Source organism: Leptodactylus fuscus, chromosome 2 (genome assembly GCF_031893055.1).
Source record: "Leptodactylus fuscus isolate aLepFus1 chromosome 2, aLepFus1.hap2, whole genome shotgun sequence".
Classification (NCBI taxonomy): domain Eukaryota; kingdom Metazoa; phylum Chordata; class Amphibia; order Anura; family Leptodactylidae; genus Leptodactylus; species Leptodactylus fuscus.
Genome location: NC_134266.1, coordinates 192,001,825 through 192,022,472, shown reverse-complemented (window position 1 = coordinate 192,022,472; position 20,648 = coordinate 192,001,825). Strand labels below are relative to the sequence as shown.

Here is a 20,648-nt window from a genome sequence, read left to right as displayed (position 1 = left end):
TAACTCAGCCTCAAGTCAAAAATGCTCCAATTCAAAAACAGCAAACAAAATAAAAATGCCAAGTGACTGAGGCATACAATATACAGTGAAGGGAATAATTATTTGATCCCTTGCTGATTTTGTAAGTTTGCCCACTGACAAAGACATGAACAGTCTTTCATTTTAAGGGCAGGTTCATTTTAACAGCGAGAGATAGAATATCAAAAATAAAATCCAGAAAATGACATTGTATACATTTATTAGCATTTTGCATAGAGAAATAAGTATTACATCCCTCTGGCAAACAAGACTTAATGCTTGGTGGCAAAACCCTTGCTGGCGCGCACAGCAGTCAGAATTATTATTATTATTTTTTTTAAATGTAGATTGTGAGCCCCACATAGGAATCACAATGTACATTTTCCCCTATCAGTACGTCTTTGGAGTATGGGATGGAAATCCATGCAAACACAGGGAGAACATACAAACTCCTTGCAGATGGTTTTTTGCCCTTGGCAGGATTCGAGCCGAGGACTCCAGTGCTGCAAGGCTGCAGTGCTAACCACTGAGCCACCCTGTGGCCCCCAGCAGTCAGATGTTTTTTGTAGTTGATGAGGAGGTTTGCGCACATGTCAGGAGGAATTTTGGCCCACTCCTCTTTGCAGATCATCTCTAAATCGTTAAGATTTTGAGGCTGTCGCTTGGCATGTTTTGGGTCATTGTCCTGCTGGAAAGCCCAGCCAGGAGCCATTTTTACTGTCCTGGCAGATGGAGGGAGGTTGTCACTCAGGATTTTATGGTACATGGCTCCATCCATTTTCCCATTGATTCAGTGAAGTAATCCTGTGCCCTTAGCAGAGGGCACAGGACTCACTGTTAAAATGAACCTACCCTTAAAATTATAGACTGTTCATGTCTTTGTCAGTGGGCAAACTTACAAAATCAGCAAGAGATCAAATAATTATTTCCTCCACTGTACATTTACTGGAACATGGCTATATCGACATTCAGTTCCTTGGCAACCAATGTTTTCACGTCTTATCTGGCCATGCAGTCTAGCTGAAGCTACAAGTCCTGTAATGATCCCATATCCAGGTATAACTTATCAGATGACACTTACACAACTGCTCCTAATACAATAATTCTACTCTTATACTTAGATTAATGTAGCTGCATGAGACCTGGTTTTTCTTGCATGAGGAGTTATACATTTTTAAGGTCTCATTCTGAAATGCTATAAAGCTATATAAATCAGCAGACTGCCGCAACCACTCATCTGTAACCCTGCCCACCCGCTGTGACCGATGCCCCTATTTGCTGTTAAGCTGAAGTGATACCCACACATTTTTAGGGTTTCAGAAGCATGCGGTTGATATACCAAAGAAGCCCAGCTTATGCATGTTAAAACTCCTCCTAGTTACCAAAGGGTCATCCACATTTTCGAAATTGATGTAGTATCCACAGGATAGATTGGCAGGGGTCCAACACCCACAGATCAGCAATTTCCCTGTGCAAGAGAGCTGCAGTGCTTACTCACAGTACTTTTAATAGCTGACATAGTGAGTTCCATTCAACTCTATGGGACAACTGCTGCAATACTTACAGCCACCATTAAAAATAAGGCAAGTATAACTAACAAAAATCTCTTAGGGAATGGTGGCTGATATTGCAAAGAGAAGCCTTACATTTAATCAGGCTTGAATACACGTCGATTTTGTTCAGACTCCCTTTTCAGTATATGCAATTACAGAGGTATTGTCTACCACAATTGTCAGGACTCTGGGTGAGAGGGACTAGGACTGAGACTACTAAATTCCACCTTGACTTGATGACAAATCTTGGCCTATTCATTCTCAGACCACAGTTGAATAAGTGAGCTACCTTGAGCCTAACAAAATGGTTGGAAAATGACTCTACACCTCAACTCATTATATCCACATTAAGTAAGGGGGCGTTCATACTTGCGCCCCGTGTCCAGTGTGTACATTCCACCGGGTTTCTATCCTCAGCCCCGGCGAAACTGGACAGGGGATGGAAACCCGGCGGTCAGTTTTATAACCCGTTCACATGAATGAGTTTGTAAAGGTGACCACTGGTGTCCGCCTGCGGCCTGTCGGCAGGGAAACCAGTTTTTTTAGCCGGACACAAAGTCAGACATGCAGGACTTTGTGTCTGGCTAAAAAAAAACAAAAAAAAAACACCTGTTTCCCCGTGGACAGGTCGCAGGTGGACGCTGGCAGTCACCTTTACAAACCCATTCAAGTGAATGAGTTTTAAAGCTGACTGCCCGGGTTTCCATCCCCTGTCCAGTTTCACCGGGCCACATTTTTTCCCACAAGGCTTTTTTGCGGTGGGATGCTACGTGGGGCCTTATCCTCAATCGTTATTATAATGGGAGATGTACCTAAACATTGCTCAAGGAGGTTATATAACCCTTCAACATAGGTTTTTTGGATGGGAGTGAATGTTGAGCCTAGGTATGGGAAGAGGGTCTTGTCTTTGGGACTGCCCAATACAGACATTATGGAGGACTCGTGTTTTCCTCCACACGAACACTATCACATACCGTAACGTTGAGCGTGATCTGGCACGTATACACGTGCCGGCAGATGACGAGCTCAAAATGCTCCCATTGATTTCAATGGGAGTTAGGAGCGTATACGCCGCATTATTTTACAAAAATCATGGGCACAAAATAATGCGGCGTATACGCTCCTAACTCCTATTGAAATCAATGAGAGCATTTTGAGCGCGTCATCTGCCGGCACGTGTATACATGCCAGATCACGCTTAACGTTACATCGTGTGAACTTACCCTTAGTGTGAAAAGAGCAGGGTCAGGCAAGGCGTGTGATTCACAGCTCCAGTAAGAGGCAGCCAATGACAGAGGTCACTATAAAATCCCTTGTCTGCTCCTGCCTGACCCCACCCTCTTGACCAGGGGTCCTCAAACTTTTCAAACAGTGGGCTGGAGGTAGAGCAGGTCACACAGACATCGGGAGTGGTGCCCTCCAATAGGTAAAGTGAAGTGTGCTCCATGGCCTGGCCCGAGCTCCCCAGGAACTTCATTATAAATGCACGTCTGCCGGCGTTGTCGGCAGGGCCAGACAGAAGTGCTTGGCGGGCCGCATGTGGCCCTCGGGCCGAGGACCCCTGCTCTTGGCAGTACAGAGCCAAAGAGCTAAGACTAAAATACATTAGTTTGCTAAATGATTAAAATGTACATATGGCAGCAGAGTTCTATTTACTTGAGCCATATTCAAAATCTGCAATATAAAACAAAAAAAATATTCATTTTCATAAATTTTCATGAGGGTTTTTGCAATTTTATCATGACTGTTAGGGGGTTGATATCATTAATATTCATTACTAGAGATGAGCGAGTAGTGAAATATTTGAGATTCGATATTAGTTATGAGTAGAGCCTCAATATTCAACTACTCGAACGGATATCAAATCCTATTATAGTCTATGGGGAAAAAAAAACAATGGAGACTGCTGTGGTCCGATCTTAGACTCCACCTCCTCACAGACGAGCCTCCGTCCAGAACCAGCGTTGATTGGCTGAATACTGTACACTAGCCAATCAACGCTGGTCAATGCATTCCTATGAGAAAAAGTAATCTCCCTCGTAACAGCAAGCTGCCAGCTCTCCTGACTAGCAAGGACGAGCCTGCTGCAGAAGCAGCGTTGATTTGCCAAATGCTATACACTGTATCGCATTCGGAAAATCAACACTGGTTCTGAATCGAATCTTTACTGCGAATAGCGATAGTATTCAAACAAGTACGAGTATTTTGAATACTGTAGTATTCGTTCGAATACCTACTCGATCGAATACTACTCGCTCATATCTATTCATTACATGTTATATTATAGAAACATCTACTAGTATTAATATCTAAAATGGTAAGGTTTTATATCTACACTTTAAAGCCAGAGTCTACCAAAAACTGACCCTGCATTCACAGCCCTATTCTGAAGTGACATCAACACAAGAACTGTTCAGGACATTCATAAATTTCCATTGTTGCTCAAGCTGAAAATTCCTATATACAATGCCAAGTGGAGGATTTCTTAAATGTAACAGTAACCGTAACCTAGTAACCAAAAATAGCGAAGGTGTTAGTTCTAGGCAGTGAACTGTACTCAGTTGTCAGCTGATGGAGCCGAATATATTACTAGAAGAAACAGACTGACAGCCAGAGATAGTCTTCTGTAAGGACAGATATAGACTATAGAAGTCTATGTCTAGAAGGGACAACCCCTCTATGCTGTTAGTGACATGGGAAACATACTTGCTTTTGTTAAAGTGAACTCTTGCTTCCAGGAAAGTCAGGTTTCACATGTAAGTGCAATGTGTGATGCACTGCTTGGCTGAACCTATATAACTCCCCTTTGCCTCTATGGTCACCTCTCAGCGCCAGCGCCTAAAGTAAAAGGCTGACATTGCCTGCTGTGCGGTGACCATAAGCAACAAGTGTTGTGACAGCCGTATCAGAGGCAAAGTGCACAGAACAGCCAAGCTGCATACAAAATAAAAGTACATTTTTTATCAGCAAGTCTGCACTTTGACACAGAGTTATGTTTATGATGACAATAGCAGCAACTACAACAGCATAGAAATGATTAGAAGTCAATTTGGTAGTGGTACAAACATTTTTGCTGACCTAAGCCAGTCCAGGACAAGCTGTCCTGGACTGGCTTAGCGTCACCGTCTCGGCAGCCCAGCACGGGAAGCGAGCGGTGGATTGGGGAGGCCCTGTGGACGCAGTGCTGCTCCACCAGCCTCCCCTCACGCTCAGGCAGAGAGCAGGTCTTCTCCCTGCCTGCTCTCTGCCTGTTAACGCCACCCAGTCCGCTCCGCCCCCTTCCCTCCCTTTCTGTCGTCCGCCTCAGGCGGCATAAAAGCTAGGTTCACCCCTGGTGAGGACGCTTACATCACATATATCTGACTGCTCCTCCCTATGCAGCTCACTGAACTTTTTTAGTATCTTTAACCCCTTCCCGCCGATGGCATTTTTTGATTTTCGTTTTTGACTCCCCTCCTTCTAAACCCCATAACTTTTTTATTTCTCCGCTCCCAGAGCCATATGAGGTCTTAATTTTTGCGGGACAAATTTTTCTTCATGATGCCATCATTAATTATTCTATATAATGTACTGGGAAGCAGGAAAAAAATTCAGAATGGGGTGGATTTGAAGAAAAAAATGCATTTCTGCGACTTTCTTACGGGCTTTGGTTTTACGGCGTTCACTGTGCAGCCAAAATGACATGTCCCCTGTATTCTGTGTTTCGGTACAGTTCCAGGGAAACCAAATTTATATGGTTTTATTTACATTTTGACCCCTTAAAAAAAAATCCAAAACTGTGTTAAAAAAATTTTTTTCTAAAAGTCGCCATATTCCGCCGGCCGTAACTTTTTTTATACGTCCGTGTACGGGGATGTATAGGGTGTCTTTTTTGCGGGGCCAGGTGTACTTTTTAGTTCTACCATTTTCGGGAAATGTTATTGCTTTGATCACTTTTTATTCAAATTTTTATCAGAATCAAAAAACAGTGAAAAAACGGCGGTTTGGCACTTTTGACTATTTTTCCTGCTACGGCGTTTACCGAACAGGAAAAATATTTTTATAGATTTGTAGAGCGGGCGATTTCAGACGCGGGGATACCTAACATGTATATGTTTCACAGTTTTTAACTACTTTTATATGTGTTCTAGGGAAAGGGGGGTGATTTGAACTTTTAATACTTTTTATATTTTTTTACTTTTTTTTTTTAATTTTTTTTTTTTTTGCATTTATTAGACCCCCTAGGGGTGTTGAACCCCAGGGGGTCTGATCATTAATGCAATGCATTACAATGCTAATGCATTGCAGTGCATTGCAAAAATTCATCCTCTCTTTTGCAGGCTGCATAGACCTGCATCGGAGGACCAGCACAACACAGAAGCTAACTGCTAAAATAATAGTTTCATACAGAGCCTGGCGGACTCCAGGACTCCGTGACAGAGGAAACTCCAGTGCAGATGTGAACATTGATCACAGAATAGCTTTCACCCTGGTGCACCCAGCATGTTCATCTATTATATTCTGGATGCCTAGATGTGGCTTCTGGTGATACAGACGTGTATGATCAGCTGATCACCGCTCTGCCAAGAAATAATCAATTATTTACCTGAGTAATCTGGGAGCTTTCATATAGAATATGCAATATAATACTAAGAATAAGAATTTTATATATAAATATCTATCTGCCAAGAATAAACCCTCCATTCACTGCAGCCAATAGAAAGCCATTACTGGATACTGTGACTTTAATACCAGCTGTGATGTTTTGCTCTTGCAGGTGCGACCAATCAGGTTATAGAAAATGGTCATGTGATCAGTTACTTGCTGGCCGACAGTTGGTCATTATGGATCAGCTCTTCCCATAGACCAGACTGTAACTGATCCGCTCGTCCGAGAAGAATCTCTCCAAGGTAAGATAAGATCAGGGAACAACCATTATTGTTATAGGCGCAGGCCCCTCAGGTAGGACCTTCATCTAATGGACATTTTGGGCATTTATATACCCAAATAAATTTAGATGCTTGCTGAGTCACTTATCTGTCTAGATAAATGACAGAAGGGATCGTCCATTTTTTATTTAACCCCTTGGTGACATATGGTATAATAGTGAGATGCAACTACCAAGGGGTAGCGCCAATTGCTGTAGTATATAGCATGAACATGATGCCAACTGCTATGATATATAGCATGAACATGATGCCAACTGCTGTAGCATTTATGGGGTAGTGAGGGGATCTGACGTCTGTTCAAAGACCACTGGTCGGCCACTTTCATCCCCCGTTGCCATCCTGCCTCTGGCAAAATTCCTTTAGAGCAAAACTGATTTTGAAAGGAAGGAAAGCATATAACCCATGCAAGTTTACACCTGAAAATGATTCCCAATGGCACTACTGTGCCCTGCAGTGTGTATACAAAGTAGTTTACAACCACGTATGGGGTATTTATGTATTTGGGAGAAATTGCATAAGAAATGCTAGGGTACATTTTCTTCTTTAAACTCTTGTGAAAATGAAAAATTTGGGGGTAAAGTGGGAGTATCAAACTCATTTTCACTGAAGGCCTCTTCAGCCTTATGGTTGTCTTCAAAGAGCTGTTGGTAATTCTGCAACTGTATAAACGTAGCTAAGCCAGTTAGGTGTAGTTATGTTAAGGTCATGTGTATATACTTTTTATACTTTTATATACTTTATGCTTACGATGAAAGCATCTCCATCCAAAGGTAATGCCATGCAATGTTTGAACTGCTTAATGATGTCCTTTTGTTTGCGCCGAGGTAAACTATTTTCTGATATGAGAAGAATGAGAAGACACTGGGCGCCATGCCAAAGCAAGTTTGTGCAAAGTATGAAGAAACAGTATATGATAAGGAGTAAGACTTGAGCCTGCGCAGAGAGTCCGAGGAATATCACAAAGACATTCTTCTGTTACTGCACCAAAAGAGATGATTGGACCATGTTTGCCACATAATGCTACGAGTACAATGATGATTGGTCAAACATATACTCTATAAGATAACAATAAACGCTTGTGAGACAGTCTACTCTGGTACACCTGCCGCGAGTAGCTCTGTGCGCAAGGAAACTGATAATTGACTATACAGTGAATTATTCTGTGTCCGTGGTACCAGCGCACACTCTTAATTTGGAAGACACCGATCAGAGGTAGAAGGGCTGAAACGTCCTTGACAGTTACATCTATAGCCCAATGAAGGTAACTACAAGACTGATGTTAACATATTGTTAATACACATAGGAAATTGTGTCCCAATTGTCCCCTTACAGGTAACTGTTCCCCTATAAGTAACAGTCCCCCCATAGATAATATTGCCACCCTACATGGGTAATACAAGGACAAACAAATATATCAAACAAAAGTAATTTTCATTTTCATGGCCCTATGGTAATACAAGTTATGAAGAAAACATGGAGTCAAAATTTTCACAATAGCCCCTGATAAATTCCTTGGGGGAGGGGTAAATTTTAAAATGGAGTCACTTTGGGGGGTTTTATGAGTTATGCAATTGAGATGCCACCTGAAAACTATTTCCAATGCATACAGCAATTTACAAATACGTATGGGGTATTTTTATATTTAGGAAAAATTGTATCACAAATCATGAGGTGCACCTTCTCCTTTAACCCCTTATGAAAATCAAAAATTTGGGTACATTAATTTTTATGCCACATTAAGAAATTCTGTGAAATATGTATGATGAAAATGGTCATTATACCTCTTGATAAGTTAAATAATAGGTGTACTTTTCAAAATAGGATCTCTTTTTTGGGTTTCCAATGTTCTTTTACCCCAGGGGCCTTCAAATGCATGATAAGGCCTAAAAACAATTCCAGCAATATCTGAACTCCAAAAGCCAAATGTAACTTCTTTCCCTTTTACATCCTGCCATGTGCCCAAACAACAGGTTACATCCACATGTGGTATATTTCCATACTTGAAAGAATTTTGAAAAAAAAAAAATTTGGGATGCATTCTTTCCCTTTAACCCCACATGAAATGGGCAAAATGAATGTATTATTGAAAGAAATTGAACTTTGTAAATTTCATCATTGCTTTATATTAGCAAAAAAGTAAAGATTGATCGGCATCGCTCCAAGAACCTATATAAAATATAACTCTTAATTCATGTAATCCATAAAATGTATAAAGGACATAGAAAAGGAATGAAAAAAAAAAACGTTTCGGAACGTACAGTTCCTTAGTCATGGCACAAAACACAAATGACTGATGGCTGAATTATAAAGGAGCATACTAGTTCAATACACATGTGTTGTTCATACAACTAATTATCCCTATATCGATTCCCTATTATATTAAATAAAATTGGTTAAAATAAAGTACATAAAAACATAATTGACAAAACTTCTCCGTGTGTGTTTAGAGTGTGAGGTACCGATAAACAGATGAAAAAATATATTCCAACATAAGATCCCATTCGTATAATTAAAGGGTCACGTGACCTGATTCTACCAGTCAGAATATACTATCATTCATTCTTATGAATGGGATTCATCTACCAATGAAAAACACATCACGTGATCTTAGATGAACAGGTAGAAGAAGCATATATGCTTCTACTGAAAAATGCTGTGCAAGCAAAAAAAAAAAAAAAAAATTTCAGCTGTGTTCCATAATGTGGGGCCTTAATCCTAAAGGTGTGAAATGGTCCTGACTACCAGCTGTGAAAAATGTCCAAAAACCCCTGACAGGTTAATTTACACTCTTCATGCCTTGAATATATTCAGCGGTGCCACAAGCCATGGAGAGAACAATCCCCATCAGTAGCTGAGGACTACAGTGGGGTTTGCTAGAGTTCAGGTTTGGAGGGTTTTATAAAGACTATAATGAGACACACGGTATGTAAGCCACAACCGTACAGAAACAGTGTAGTAGATGGGATTTACACAAATTCCACCCAGACACTGCAGAAACAAGTGGACCTGTCCTTGTCCTTAGCCTCAAACACGTAACCTGAAACTCCTGGGCCCCAATGCAAAAACTTTAACAGGGGCTCCACTTACCATGTGCTATGTAGAATATTGTTTTTTTATTATTGCTGTAGAGGGGCCTTTTAGCCCCCTCAACCTCCAGGGTCCGGTAGCGACTGCAACTTCTATACTTATGCCCCTGCTTACAAAGCTGAATAAATAACAGATATACGGATTACTTTGTATATAAAAAGCCATTACATAGACAGATATCATAGGGCAAATTCCTGAAAAATTTACCTCCACTTTAAAAAATGAGACCACTGTGAAAGCTGATCAGAAACAGTAATAAAATCAGCAACTATAGAAAACCAATTACATGGAGACCTTGTATTAGATGTAAATATTTAGTCATCCACACTAAGAGCCAGCAATACACAGCAATGTTCCCTGTTTACTTTGGCTATGTGCCACAAGATCTGTCCGCTCATAGAACGATTACATAAGGTCTGACTGGAGAGAATTGGTTGTTACTTCCCCAAATGTGTGTACACTACAAGGGACCGATCAATATGAAGAGGAAGTACACACAGATTACAGTATAAAAGGGATTGACATCAGCAAAAACTAAACCGTCACTGTTAGGAGTCACCATTCTAAAATCATTCTATCACAATTATACAACTAAAACACTACAGATAACATAACCATAGAAGAAGACCTCTATTTTCCCCAATGGTAGTAGATAATGTTCCAAAGGGACAAAAAAAAAATTATTTGTGGGGTAGAATGGGAAGAATAAAAAGAAACACATATTCGCTTTGTATTTACACCCTTCACTGTGTGGTACATATGAGATATTATCGTATATACTTGAGTATAAGCCGAATTTTTCAGCCCAGTTTTTGTGCTGAAAAAGCCCCCCTCGGCTTATACTCGAGTCAGCAAATTTTTTTTATATATATATATATATATATATTTATTTTTTTATTTTTTTTTTTTAGGAGGGGGGGCAGGGTCTATGACCAGCCAAAATATCAATGTACAGAATCTCCCATAAAACAGTGCAAAAAAAAAAAAAAAAAAAACCGCCCTCACTTTCCCTAGAATACATACAAAATAGAAAATGACTGTGAAACACATACACATTAGGTATCCGTGTCTGAGAGTGTCCTGTCTACTGAATATAGGGTATCTGCAGTGCTCCTCTTCCGTCAGAAATGAGATGTTTGGTGCACTCAAGGCAGAGCCACACCTGCTAGACCAACCAATATTCTGGACCATCCATTGCCGCCTCAAAACAGAAATACTGACATGTACAATGGACAGCAATTTTCAGGGACAAAACAATATGGTGCTCCAGCTGGTGCACCCTGAGTCTTCCAAACAGTTTATGGGAATAAATGATGCCTGTAATCTAGATTTCAGTACACACTCAAAGCCTCATTTAGGCTAAATCCCCACGGGACGTCGCACAGCGCTTTAGACAGAAAGTTCACAGAGTTTCTGTTTCAATTATACCTATGAGGAAACTGCTGGCGCTTCCATAGGTATAATTGACATGCTGCGATTTCCAAAACCACGCTGCTTTTCACTGCAAAGTGGGCATGGGATTCACTAGAATCCCGTCCACTTTGCTCTGACTGTAAAACACTGCGATTTTTCCCGTGGCATTTCAGTCGTGGGGGAAAAAAAAAAATTATATATATATATATATATATATATATATATATATATATATATATATATATATCGCATTTACATCCTATGGGGGCCCGGCCTTATAGAGTATTCTCCCACAGAATGACACAGATTCATTGAACACCCCCACTCCATATATCAATGTATAATAGTTGAATGTGTGGTCCAGTTTTTTTTTCTAAACTGTTGGTGTACTGTAACAACATCAACCCTCATAAAAACTAGTGAATGCAAGCATAATTTTTTTGTTTTGGAGATTCAGCATTATCATGGTCGTGTGGGCACCACCAGTGTACCTATGCAATCACTGGCTGATACACACAGGGAAAAGATAACGCTGATTCCTGAAGGTTTAACCCTTTACTTAATGTGGCATGTAAAGCAATTGACAGAGGGAAGGGATTCTACCTGCCAGTCCCTCGGCCCTCTGCAGTAGGATCACACAGTGCTGAGGGCTTGCAATGATAGCCGGAGACCAGGCAGTAGCACTGTCATGAATGGAAGCCTATTACACCCAGACAGAAGTATTGCTGGGTATTATAAAAGCAATCAAGAAATTCCAGGTTCAAGTCCCATAGTGGGACTAAATGAAAATGTTTATAAAAGGGTAATAAAGTGTTAAAAAATATATATTTGAAAAAGTAAACAATAATAATAATAATAAAACATATCATTTTCCCCAACTCACATCTTTATTATGGTAACAATCAAATATTAAACAAATATTTGGCATCTGCCATCTGCGTCTGAAACAACCCCACAAAAAACTAACTTGTTACTTAAGAAAGAACACTGTAAAAAACTTTAAAATTAAAAAACAAATACTTATTTTTTTTATTAATTTCATCTCCCAAATGATGAAATATAAAGTAATTAAAAAGATGAACACACCCCAAAAACGTACAGATGAAAACTACAGCTTGTCCTGCAAAAAATACGACCCTACCTGATTCATCATTTGAAAAATTGTACATTTATGTCTCTTAGGAAATGGTAATTCAAAAACAAAATAACTATTTTATTTATTTAAAAAAGTGTTATTATTGTGTAAAAGTAATAAAACATAAAAACTACTACTTTTTGCATAAGTCCGTTTTTATTCACATGCTAATTAGACTGGTGCACGATACATTGTGCACCCCTTTGCTATTGTTTCCTATGCACAGGCTGCTGCTGCTCCTGATGGTGACTCAGCTTCCTGTTTGTACACACACATAGGAGATAATAGGAGAGAGGAGGCTGCTGGGAACTTCCTGTACTGGCTGGAAGCTCATTAGCATATGAATAAAAACATATTTATTCAGAAACCACTGAGGCAATCTATATGCTAAAGGTAGGTGTGGAATAGACTTTCTAAAGCCTATGCAAGGATGTGATTAGTTAAAAATGACTTTTCCCAGTCATAGAGCCCCTTTAAGACCACAAGGACATATAAAGAGAATAAAGAGCTTATGTGACAAATACAGCAATAGCTCACTTAGAAAAAAAAGAACATAACATGTTTGGTTCAGGTGACCCTCATCTATATATATGAAGGCTGGGTTGACATGCTGGGTTCTGGTGACAGGCTCCTTTAATATCGAATACTAATGTATTACGATGTGAATACAAGAGGTAAAATATCTGAAAATAAGGTTACTTACCAGATGCTCAGGAAGAAAGCTCTCCTGACCATGTGCCATTCATCTCTAGGTTTTCATAAATTAAGTAGTTTCACAAGACTTCAAGCTACTTCAAGACATGTTAATGCATGTTCCTAGAGTGACAGAATATCATATAGTACCAGCTTGTCTTCACTGCTAGACTGTGGGTCCCAGACAGCTCAATGACACCAATACATACAAACCCAGATAAAAACACTAACCAGAAATGAAGTGTGCAATATACCAGGAGCAAGCACTGTATGTCAGGGCAGAAAGCAAGCATATACTACATGTAATAGGAATAAGGACTCAGGAGCCAGTAGGTGGCAGCACATGTACATTGTGGGGTTCCATACTTTGCCATTGGCACTTCATGTGACATCACATTGCACCTCAGTAAAGGACTGAATTATGGTGGTAGCCGCCACTAGAAACAGGCTCCTCCCATTAAATAGGCACCGCACAACATGCCCATCCATCATGAAGGATCCCTCCATTTCTCTATTATACAGAAGCTAATGGAACAGTTTTTGTTCTTGGACTCTGAATGAATCAGACAGAAAAAACCATGTATCACTTTACTCAGAGTCATACAGAGGTATATTATGGGTCCATATGTTCTATAGCTACAGTGTTACAGATCCGTACAGGTCATAACTTGTATGGTGAAGGGAGTGCCATATAAGCTGCCTGCACAGTTCTTCAGTGAAGCTCAGGACACCACACACATTCACTGCACAAGTGCTGGAGGTGCAGGGTGTGTACTCCTCTGTCTTTAGGGAAGAACCGCACCAGCGCAAGGACTTCTGAAGCTGGCAGCTTTTTTTATTGTTTTTATAGCGGGCACGGATTGCCTTATAACAAGGCAATTTGGGATACTAAACTCCTGGCCTATGAGGACCTGTGGGTGGTGTAGTGTCCCGAATTGCCCTTATAGATTCCCATTACACTGATGACCTATTCATCTGTCTGAAACTTGACCCCACACAGATCAGCTGGTGCAGAGAACAGGGAGGACACGCAGGCTACTGCCATTAGTGGTGATTCAGGGGAATTGCAGCATCACTACTTTTACTTGAATAACAATAGCCTCCACATGGCCCCTGGTCCATTGAAACAGTTTCTGGAACCTGGAACAGAACAGAACAGTTGATCTGTGCGGGGTCCACATCTTGGACCCCTCCCCCCCCAGATCAGATAGCGATGGTCTATCCTAAGAACAAGTCATTAGTATGAATACTCCATTTGGGGGATAGAAATACCCCTTATTTAGTCACAGGAGTGGAGAGTAACTCCATCTAGTCATCACGCCAAATAACACTGTGAGGTTGGCACTTTGCTAGGTTATTAGGCTGACATAATACCACACAATGTGTGATTTAGCACAAATATTACATAAATAGATGAATCTTGACTAGTTAATTTGCGTAATGATTTATAAGCTTATAATGTGTCTTTTCAACAACAGAAAGCTTAGTGATGGGCACCATATAAAAAGTATGGGGATATGTGATCAGCTTAAGGAGGAGAAAACACCTAACATATTACCTTAAAGGCTACATGCAGCGAAACGCAGCAAAATAAATGCTGCAGAAAAACCTCCAACACTAATCCATAGTAAGAGGGAGTGAACAGCAAATAGCTGGAAGGGAGACACCTAGTGGCAGGAAGTTTACAGAGGATTTTCAGACAGAAAACAGACACGTTTTAAAGAGGACCTTTCACCATATCTGGGCACAGGCAGTGTTATATACTGCCAGAAAGCCGACAGTGCGCTGAATTCAGCACACTGTCGGCTTTCCCGATCCGTGCCCGGTGTAAAGCGCTATCGGTCCCGGTACCGTAGCGCTTTACAGTCAGAAGGGCGTTTCTGACCATTAGCCAGAGACGTCCTTCTGCCTCGCGGCGCCAATCACGCTGTGCTGTGGAGCCGGGAGGAACGCCCCCTCCCTCTCCTGATAATGCTAGTCTACGGACAAGCTGTGTGAGCAGAGGGAGGGGGCGTTCCTCCCGGCTCCACAGCACAGCGCGATAGGCGCCGCGAGGCAGAAGGACGTCTCTGGCTAATGGTCAGAAACGCCCTTCTGACCATAGAAGAGCTACGGTACCGGGCCGTAAGCTCTTCACACCGGGCACAGATCGGGAAAGCCGACAGTGCGCTGAATTCAGCGCACTGTCAGCTTTCTGGCAGTATATAGAACTGCCTGTGCCCGGATATGGTGAAAGGTCCTCTTTAAATAAACTGGTCCAGAATCACCTGCTCTATAAAATGAGACTAAGAAGAAAAGGCTAAGGCCGGGTTCACACAGGGTTTTTCGGTCCGGAATTTGATGTGGAGGCCACCTCAGATTCCGGACGAAAAAAGGTTAGCCGCACCTGGATGCTGGTGCACTGCTCCAGCATCCAGTCGCGGCATTTCGCTTCGGATTAGGCCCAAATGAATGGGCCTAGTCGGGAGGGAAGTTTCGCGAGGCAGATGTCCACCGCGAATCCGCCTGAAGAAAGGGCATGTCGCTTCCTTTTTCTGCGAGTGGGAACAAACTGCTCGCAGAAAAAGGAAATAACCGGCTCCCATTTATTTCAATGGGATGTGTTTTTTTTGGTCACGATTTTGACATGGATTCTGTGTCAAAATCCTGACCAAAAAATCCCATCTGAACTCAGCCTAAGGCTCCATATTGCGAAAGCGCTGTTTTTTTTTGTTGTTGATTTTGTTGCGGTTTTTTTTTGAGCCAAAGCCAGGAGTGGCTACAAAAGGAATTGGAAATACAAAAACAGCACTTATACTTCAACCTTCTGCTCGATCCACTCCTGGTTTTGGCTCAAAAAACCACAACAAAAAAAAAAAGCTGTGTTTCCGCAATGTGAGGCCTTAGCCTAAGACTATTCACATCAAGTTTTGTGGGGGGGTTTTTACATTTGTTTATGTCCATTTTTTTGCGGTGAAAATGTAGTGTTTAAATATTCCTTAAAGGGGCTCTATCATTTGGAAATCCTCATTTTAGATATTGATATGTCTGAATAGCCTTTAAAAAGGCTATTCAGGTGCTGCTACTAGATTTTGAAAAAAATCCCTAGTTTTTTTAACATATCAGTAAAACCAATATGAAAATGAACCTCTCCATGCACCCTGGGCATTCCCCAAGCCATCGTGCACCCACCTGCGTCATACCTTTGTAACACCCCTAGTTTGCTTGTGCTCCAAGATGCCCTCCTCCTCCTTAGGTGTAACCGCCTCCATTCTCTGTAGTCTTTCTTGTGGGCAATGGAAGAAAGCGCACAAGAAAATGGTGCTCGGGCATGTGCATTAGCGCTCAGAAGGGAGCGTTACTGCGCTTGCCTAAGTTTTCAAAGCGCAGGAGAGAGACTACAGAGAATGGAGGCGGTTACACCTAAGGAGGAGGAGGGCATCTTGGAGCACAAGCAAACTAGGGGTGTTACAAAGGTATGACGCAGGTGGGTGCACGATGACTTGGGGAACACCCAGGGTGCACGGAGAGCTTCATTTGCATATCGGTTTTACCAATATGTAAAAAAAAAAAAGGGGGAGGTCTTTTCAAAATCTAGTAACAGCACCTGAATAGCCTTTTTAAAGGCTTTTTAAAGGCTATTCAGGCATATCAATATCTAAAATGAGGATTTCCAAATGATAGAGCCCCTTTAATAGGCCAGCCAGTACCCTTCTCCTGCAGTTCACCACTATTATTTTAGTCTAAAGCCTGCTCTTCACTCCCTTTCTAATGTATAAGCTGAATATTTCAGCACACTTTTTGAAAAAGCTCCCTCGGCTTATACTCGAGTCAAGCAAAAAAAATAAAATATTTTTTTTTTTTTTTTTTTTTTTTGGGGGGGGGGGGGTCTATGCCCAGCCGCAATAGTAATGTATAGAATCTCCCATAAAATAGTGAGGGGGGCTTTAAAAAAATAAAGTAGATAAAAGTTGTAAATCACTCCTTTCCCTAGAATACATATAAAAGTTGAAAATGATAGTGAAACACATACACATTAGGTATCCCTGTGTCTGAGAGTGCCCGGTCTACTGAATATAGGGGATCTGCAGTGCTCCTGTTCCGTCAGGAAGGAGTTAATAGGAGCACTGCAGATACCCTATATTCAGCCAGGCTGAATTCCAAGTGGGGGAAAAAAAACAGTCCTCAAGCTCAGGGAAGGGGCAGACAGACAACCAAAACATCCCCTCCCCAGCAACTACTGCACCCAAAAACTCCGACCATTTAAATTTTCTGAAATTTGCCAGTAGCTGCTTCCAGTAGAGTGCCTTTAGTTTCAGCTACTGATATCATTGTACTTAGGGTCCGGCCTCAGAGCTCAGGGTCATTGGTGGGGGTGAGGACCCTCCCCCTTATGGTACCCTCTCCTCTATGACTTGTCATACAGGCACATGTAGGCACCGCAGGGTCATGTTAGTATGTACTAAAGGGTGGCAATAAGAAGGACCCCTTTCTATTACATCTGTCACCTTATTAGTGCCCGTCTCTAGCTGGATTGATGCCACATTTTAGCCCAGACAACTCTAGATAGCCCTAAAATGAGACGGTTTCTCTAGCTGCACTGTCCACAATAAGAAGTCTTGGGGCTACAATTGATGTCTAGGACTTATTGCCCGCTCACCAATATTACTAACCCATGAAGTGACTAGTCATCACTATGGGCGACCTCATGACTGAGGGGACCAACAGCACACGAGCAGCCATATGGAAGTGTATGACAGGTTGTATTACACGGCAGTGACACTGGCAGGCTGCTGGGATGTGCCAGGGTCAGCTAGGCAGTGGAGGTAACACGGTGCAGCATGTGTCGCCTACTACAAGGTGACGTCCTCCGGGCACTGCTGGCACATGTCACGTCCTGTGCCCTGTCACTGCCCTCTGACAGCTCGTAGTAACCATCCACGTGTAGCTGCCCTGCTGGGACCACAGACAGGGATAAATAGCAGCGGGCACCGGCTTCTTACCAGAAGAAGAGTTTGGAGCAGAAGTTGGCAGTCTGCAGCGGGTTGGCTTTGCCCTTGTTTGTGGGCTCCATGCTCAGCACCTCCGTGTAGCCGCAGTCTCCGCTCTGCTTGTCCTCATGAGGTCCTCGGAGCTCGCGGACCGGTCAAAGTACAGCTCTGGGCTCCTTCTCCAGCGCCTCAGCCTGCAGCTTCTTCTCTCACTCCGGACCGCGCACGCCCCACCCACTGAGGTAATCCCAGCCTCTGATTGGACAGCGGGGAGTGACCGGCACATGGCGGGCCGGAATCTTCCACTAATAAGGGGGGAAGCACGTCACATGGAGGGGGAGAGTTCCCTCACGTAATAGTAGTAGTGGAGGTACCGTCATTGACGGCTGATGATGAGGGATGTGAGGGAGAGGAGACAGCTAGTTATATCTCTCTTGAGCAATATACATGAGCTATTGTCTGCTTTAATGGGTTTTCATATAGCATATGTCCATCTGCTCATATTGTTACATATTCTATTACACACGGGGGGAGTCCTGGTACCCCTGAGGTCAGGAGAAGGAGAATTAAACGTTCTGTCGCCACTAGGGGGAGCTCACCGTTTGCCAATGTATCACTGAGTGCCATGGAAGCGCTCCATACAGTGAGCTCCCTCTAGTGTAAGCCGAAGGATGCATTCTAGTATAGAAGAATTTAGAGAAGGGGTGCCCAAAACGTCGATCGCGATCCAGCGGTCGATCGCAAAGGACGTATGGGTCGATCGCGTGACATTTTTTATTTATTTTACTTTTTTTTTTTTTTGAACCAGCGCAGGAAAGCTGCCACTCTCCTTGTGCTAGTTCAGACGTCTACGTTTCAGCGTAGGCGGCGTCATCACACCGCCTACGCTGATACACAGACGTCTGCCAGGAAAAAAGGATGCGGGAGCAGCAGCAGCACCGAGGTCGGTAAGTATGAGAACTTTATGTTTGTTTTAGAATAGGCCGCTACCTCCTGGAGTATTCCCAGCAGGTAGTGGCCTATTTACCAACCTCCCCGGACCTGTTCACTGCCGCCCCCGCTTCCCCTTGTACTATAGGCCGCGGCAGGCGGTAGTGAATCGGGCCAGGCCACGATCCCACTACCACTATTATATTCGGGGGTCTTTTCAAACCCCCGAGTATAATAATCGAAGCCCCAGGGGAGGTGAGAGAACATAATAAACAATGTCATTTATTTCTCCGGGATCCGACGTCAATCTGACAATGCTGCGGCCCATGGGCCACGCCCACAAGAAGTGGGTAGTAGATCTTTTGACTGGGTCATTTTATAAGTAGCTTGCATGCGGAAAACGTGTGAGCTCCCCTGATTTAGAGTATAATGTAAGGTAGAGACTGAGAGACTGTACTTGGTAAAATCCCACATCATTGCAGCAAAGGCCTCTGGGAAGGTCGGCATGATGTTAAAGGGAGCGCCTTCTATTGGGCTACATGACTGAGGCACTGTCTTCCTAATTACATCATGGAAGACAGATTTGCATATTCTTCCAATGTTCCTTTGCACAGTGGAGCACAAATGGCTTAACCGGTTAAGGACCAGGCCCAGAAGTACATTAAGGACCGGGCCTCTTTTTTCAAAACTAACATGTGTCACTTTAAATGGCAATAACTTTGAGACGCTTTAACTTACACAAGTGATTTTGAAATTGTTTTTTCGTAACACATTATACTTCATGTTAGTGGTAAACACTAATCAATATTTTTGTATTTATTTATAAAAAAACTAGCAAATTTGATGGAAATTTGGAAAAAATTGCAATTTTCAAAATGTGAAATTCTCTGCTTTTCAGGCAGATAGTCATACCATCCAAATACATGAATAAATATTATCTCCCATATCTCTGCTTTATATCGGCATCATCTTTTGATCGTCTTTTAATTCATTTTGGATGTTACAAGGCTTACAAGTGTAACAGCAATTTTCCAGATTTACAAGAAAATTCCTCAAACTAATTTTTTAGGGACCACTTCAGTTCTGAAAGGAATTATAAAGGCCTATATAATAGAAACCCCCATAAATCACCCCATTTTCAAAACTACACCCCTCAAATTATTCAAAACAGCATTTGGGATGTTTGTTAACCCTTTAAGCATTTCATAAGAATAAAAATAATATGGAGGTCAAATTTAGACATTTCATTTTTTTTCACTAATACATTCATTTAGACCTAAAATTAACACATTCACAAAGGGTTAAAGGAGAAAATGCATCTCAAATTTTGTTATGCAATTTCTCCCGTGCACAGAAATACCCCACATGTGGGTGTAAACTGATTTTTGGGCACACGGCAGTGCACGAAAGGGAAGGAGTGACACTGGGTGTTTGAACAGCATATTTTGCTGGAATAATTTTCAGGCACCATGTCACATTTGCAGAGCCCTTAGCGTACCAAAACAATGGAAACCCCCCAAAAGTGACCCCATTTTAGAATCTACACCCCTCACGGAATTCATCAAGGGGTATAGTGAGCATTTAGACCGTACAGTTGTTTCACAGATTTTACTAACATTGGAATGTGTAAAAGAAAAATTACTAAAATGTCACTTTATCCCCAAAGTTTTCATTTTCACAAGGGGTTAAAGGAGTAAAAGCCCCCCAAAGTTTGTTAAACAATTTATCCTGAACACGGCAATACCCCATATGTGGCCATATTCTGCTGTATGGGAACATGGCGGGGCTCAGAATGGAAGGAGCGCTATTTTGCTTTTGGATGGCAGATTTTGCTGGAATAATTTTTAGGTGCCATGTCGCATTTGCAGAGTCCCTACAGTACCAATACAGTGGAAACCCCCTAAAAGTGACCCCATTTTGG

The 20,648-nt window shown here is 42.0% G+C and overlaps 1 protein-coding gene across 1 annotated transcript in view; it reads right to left on the bottom strand.

Moving 5' to 3' along the window:
- ABCC4 (ATP binding cassette subfamily C member 4 (PEL blood group)) overlaps nucleotides 1-18,002 on the bottom strand; it is a 222,411-nt gene extending 204,409 nt beyond the window's left edge. The window contains exon 1 of the mRNA XM_075265322.1: nucleotides 17,810-18,002. Within this exon, the coding sequence (XP_075121423.1) occupies nucleotides 17,810-17,880 (71 nt within the window). The 5' untranslated portion in view covers nucleotides 17,881-18,002. The remainder of the gene's footprint in view (nucleotides 1-17,809) is intronic.
- Nucleotides 18,003-20,648: the final 2,646 nt, after the last annotated feature.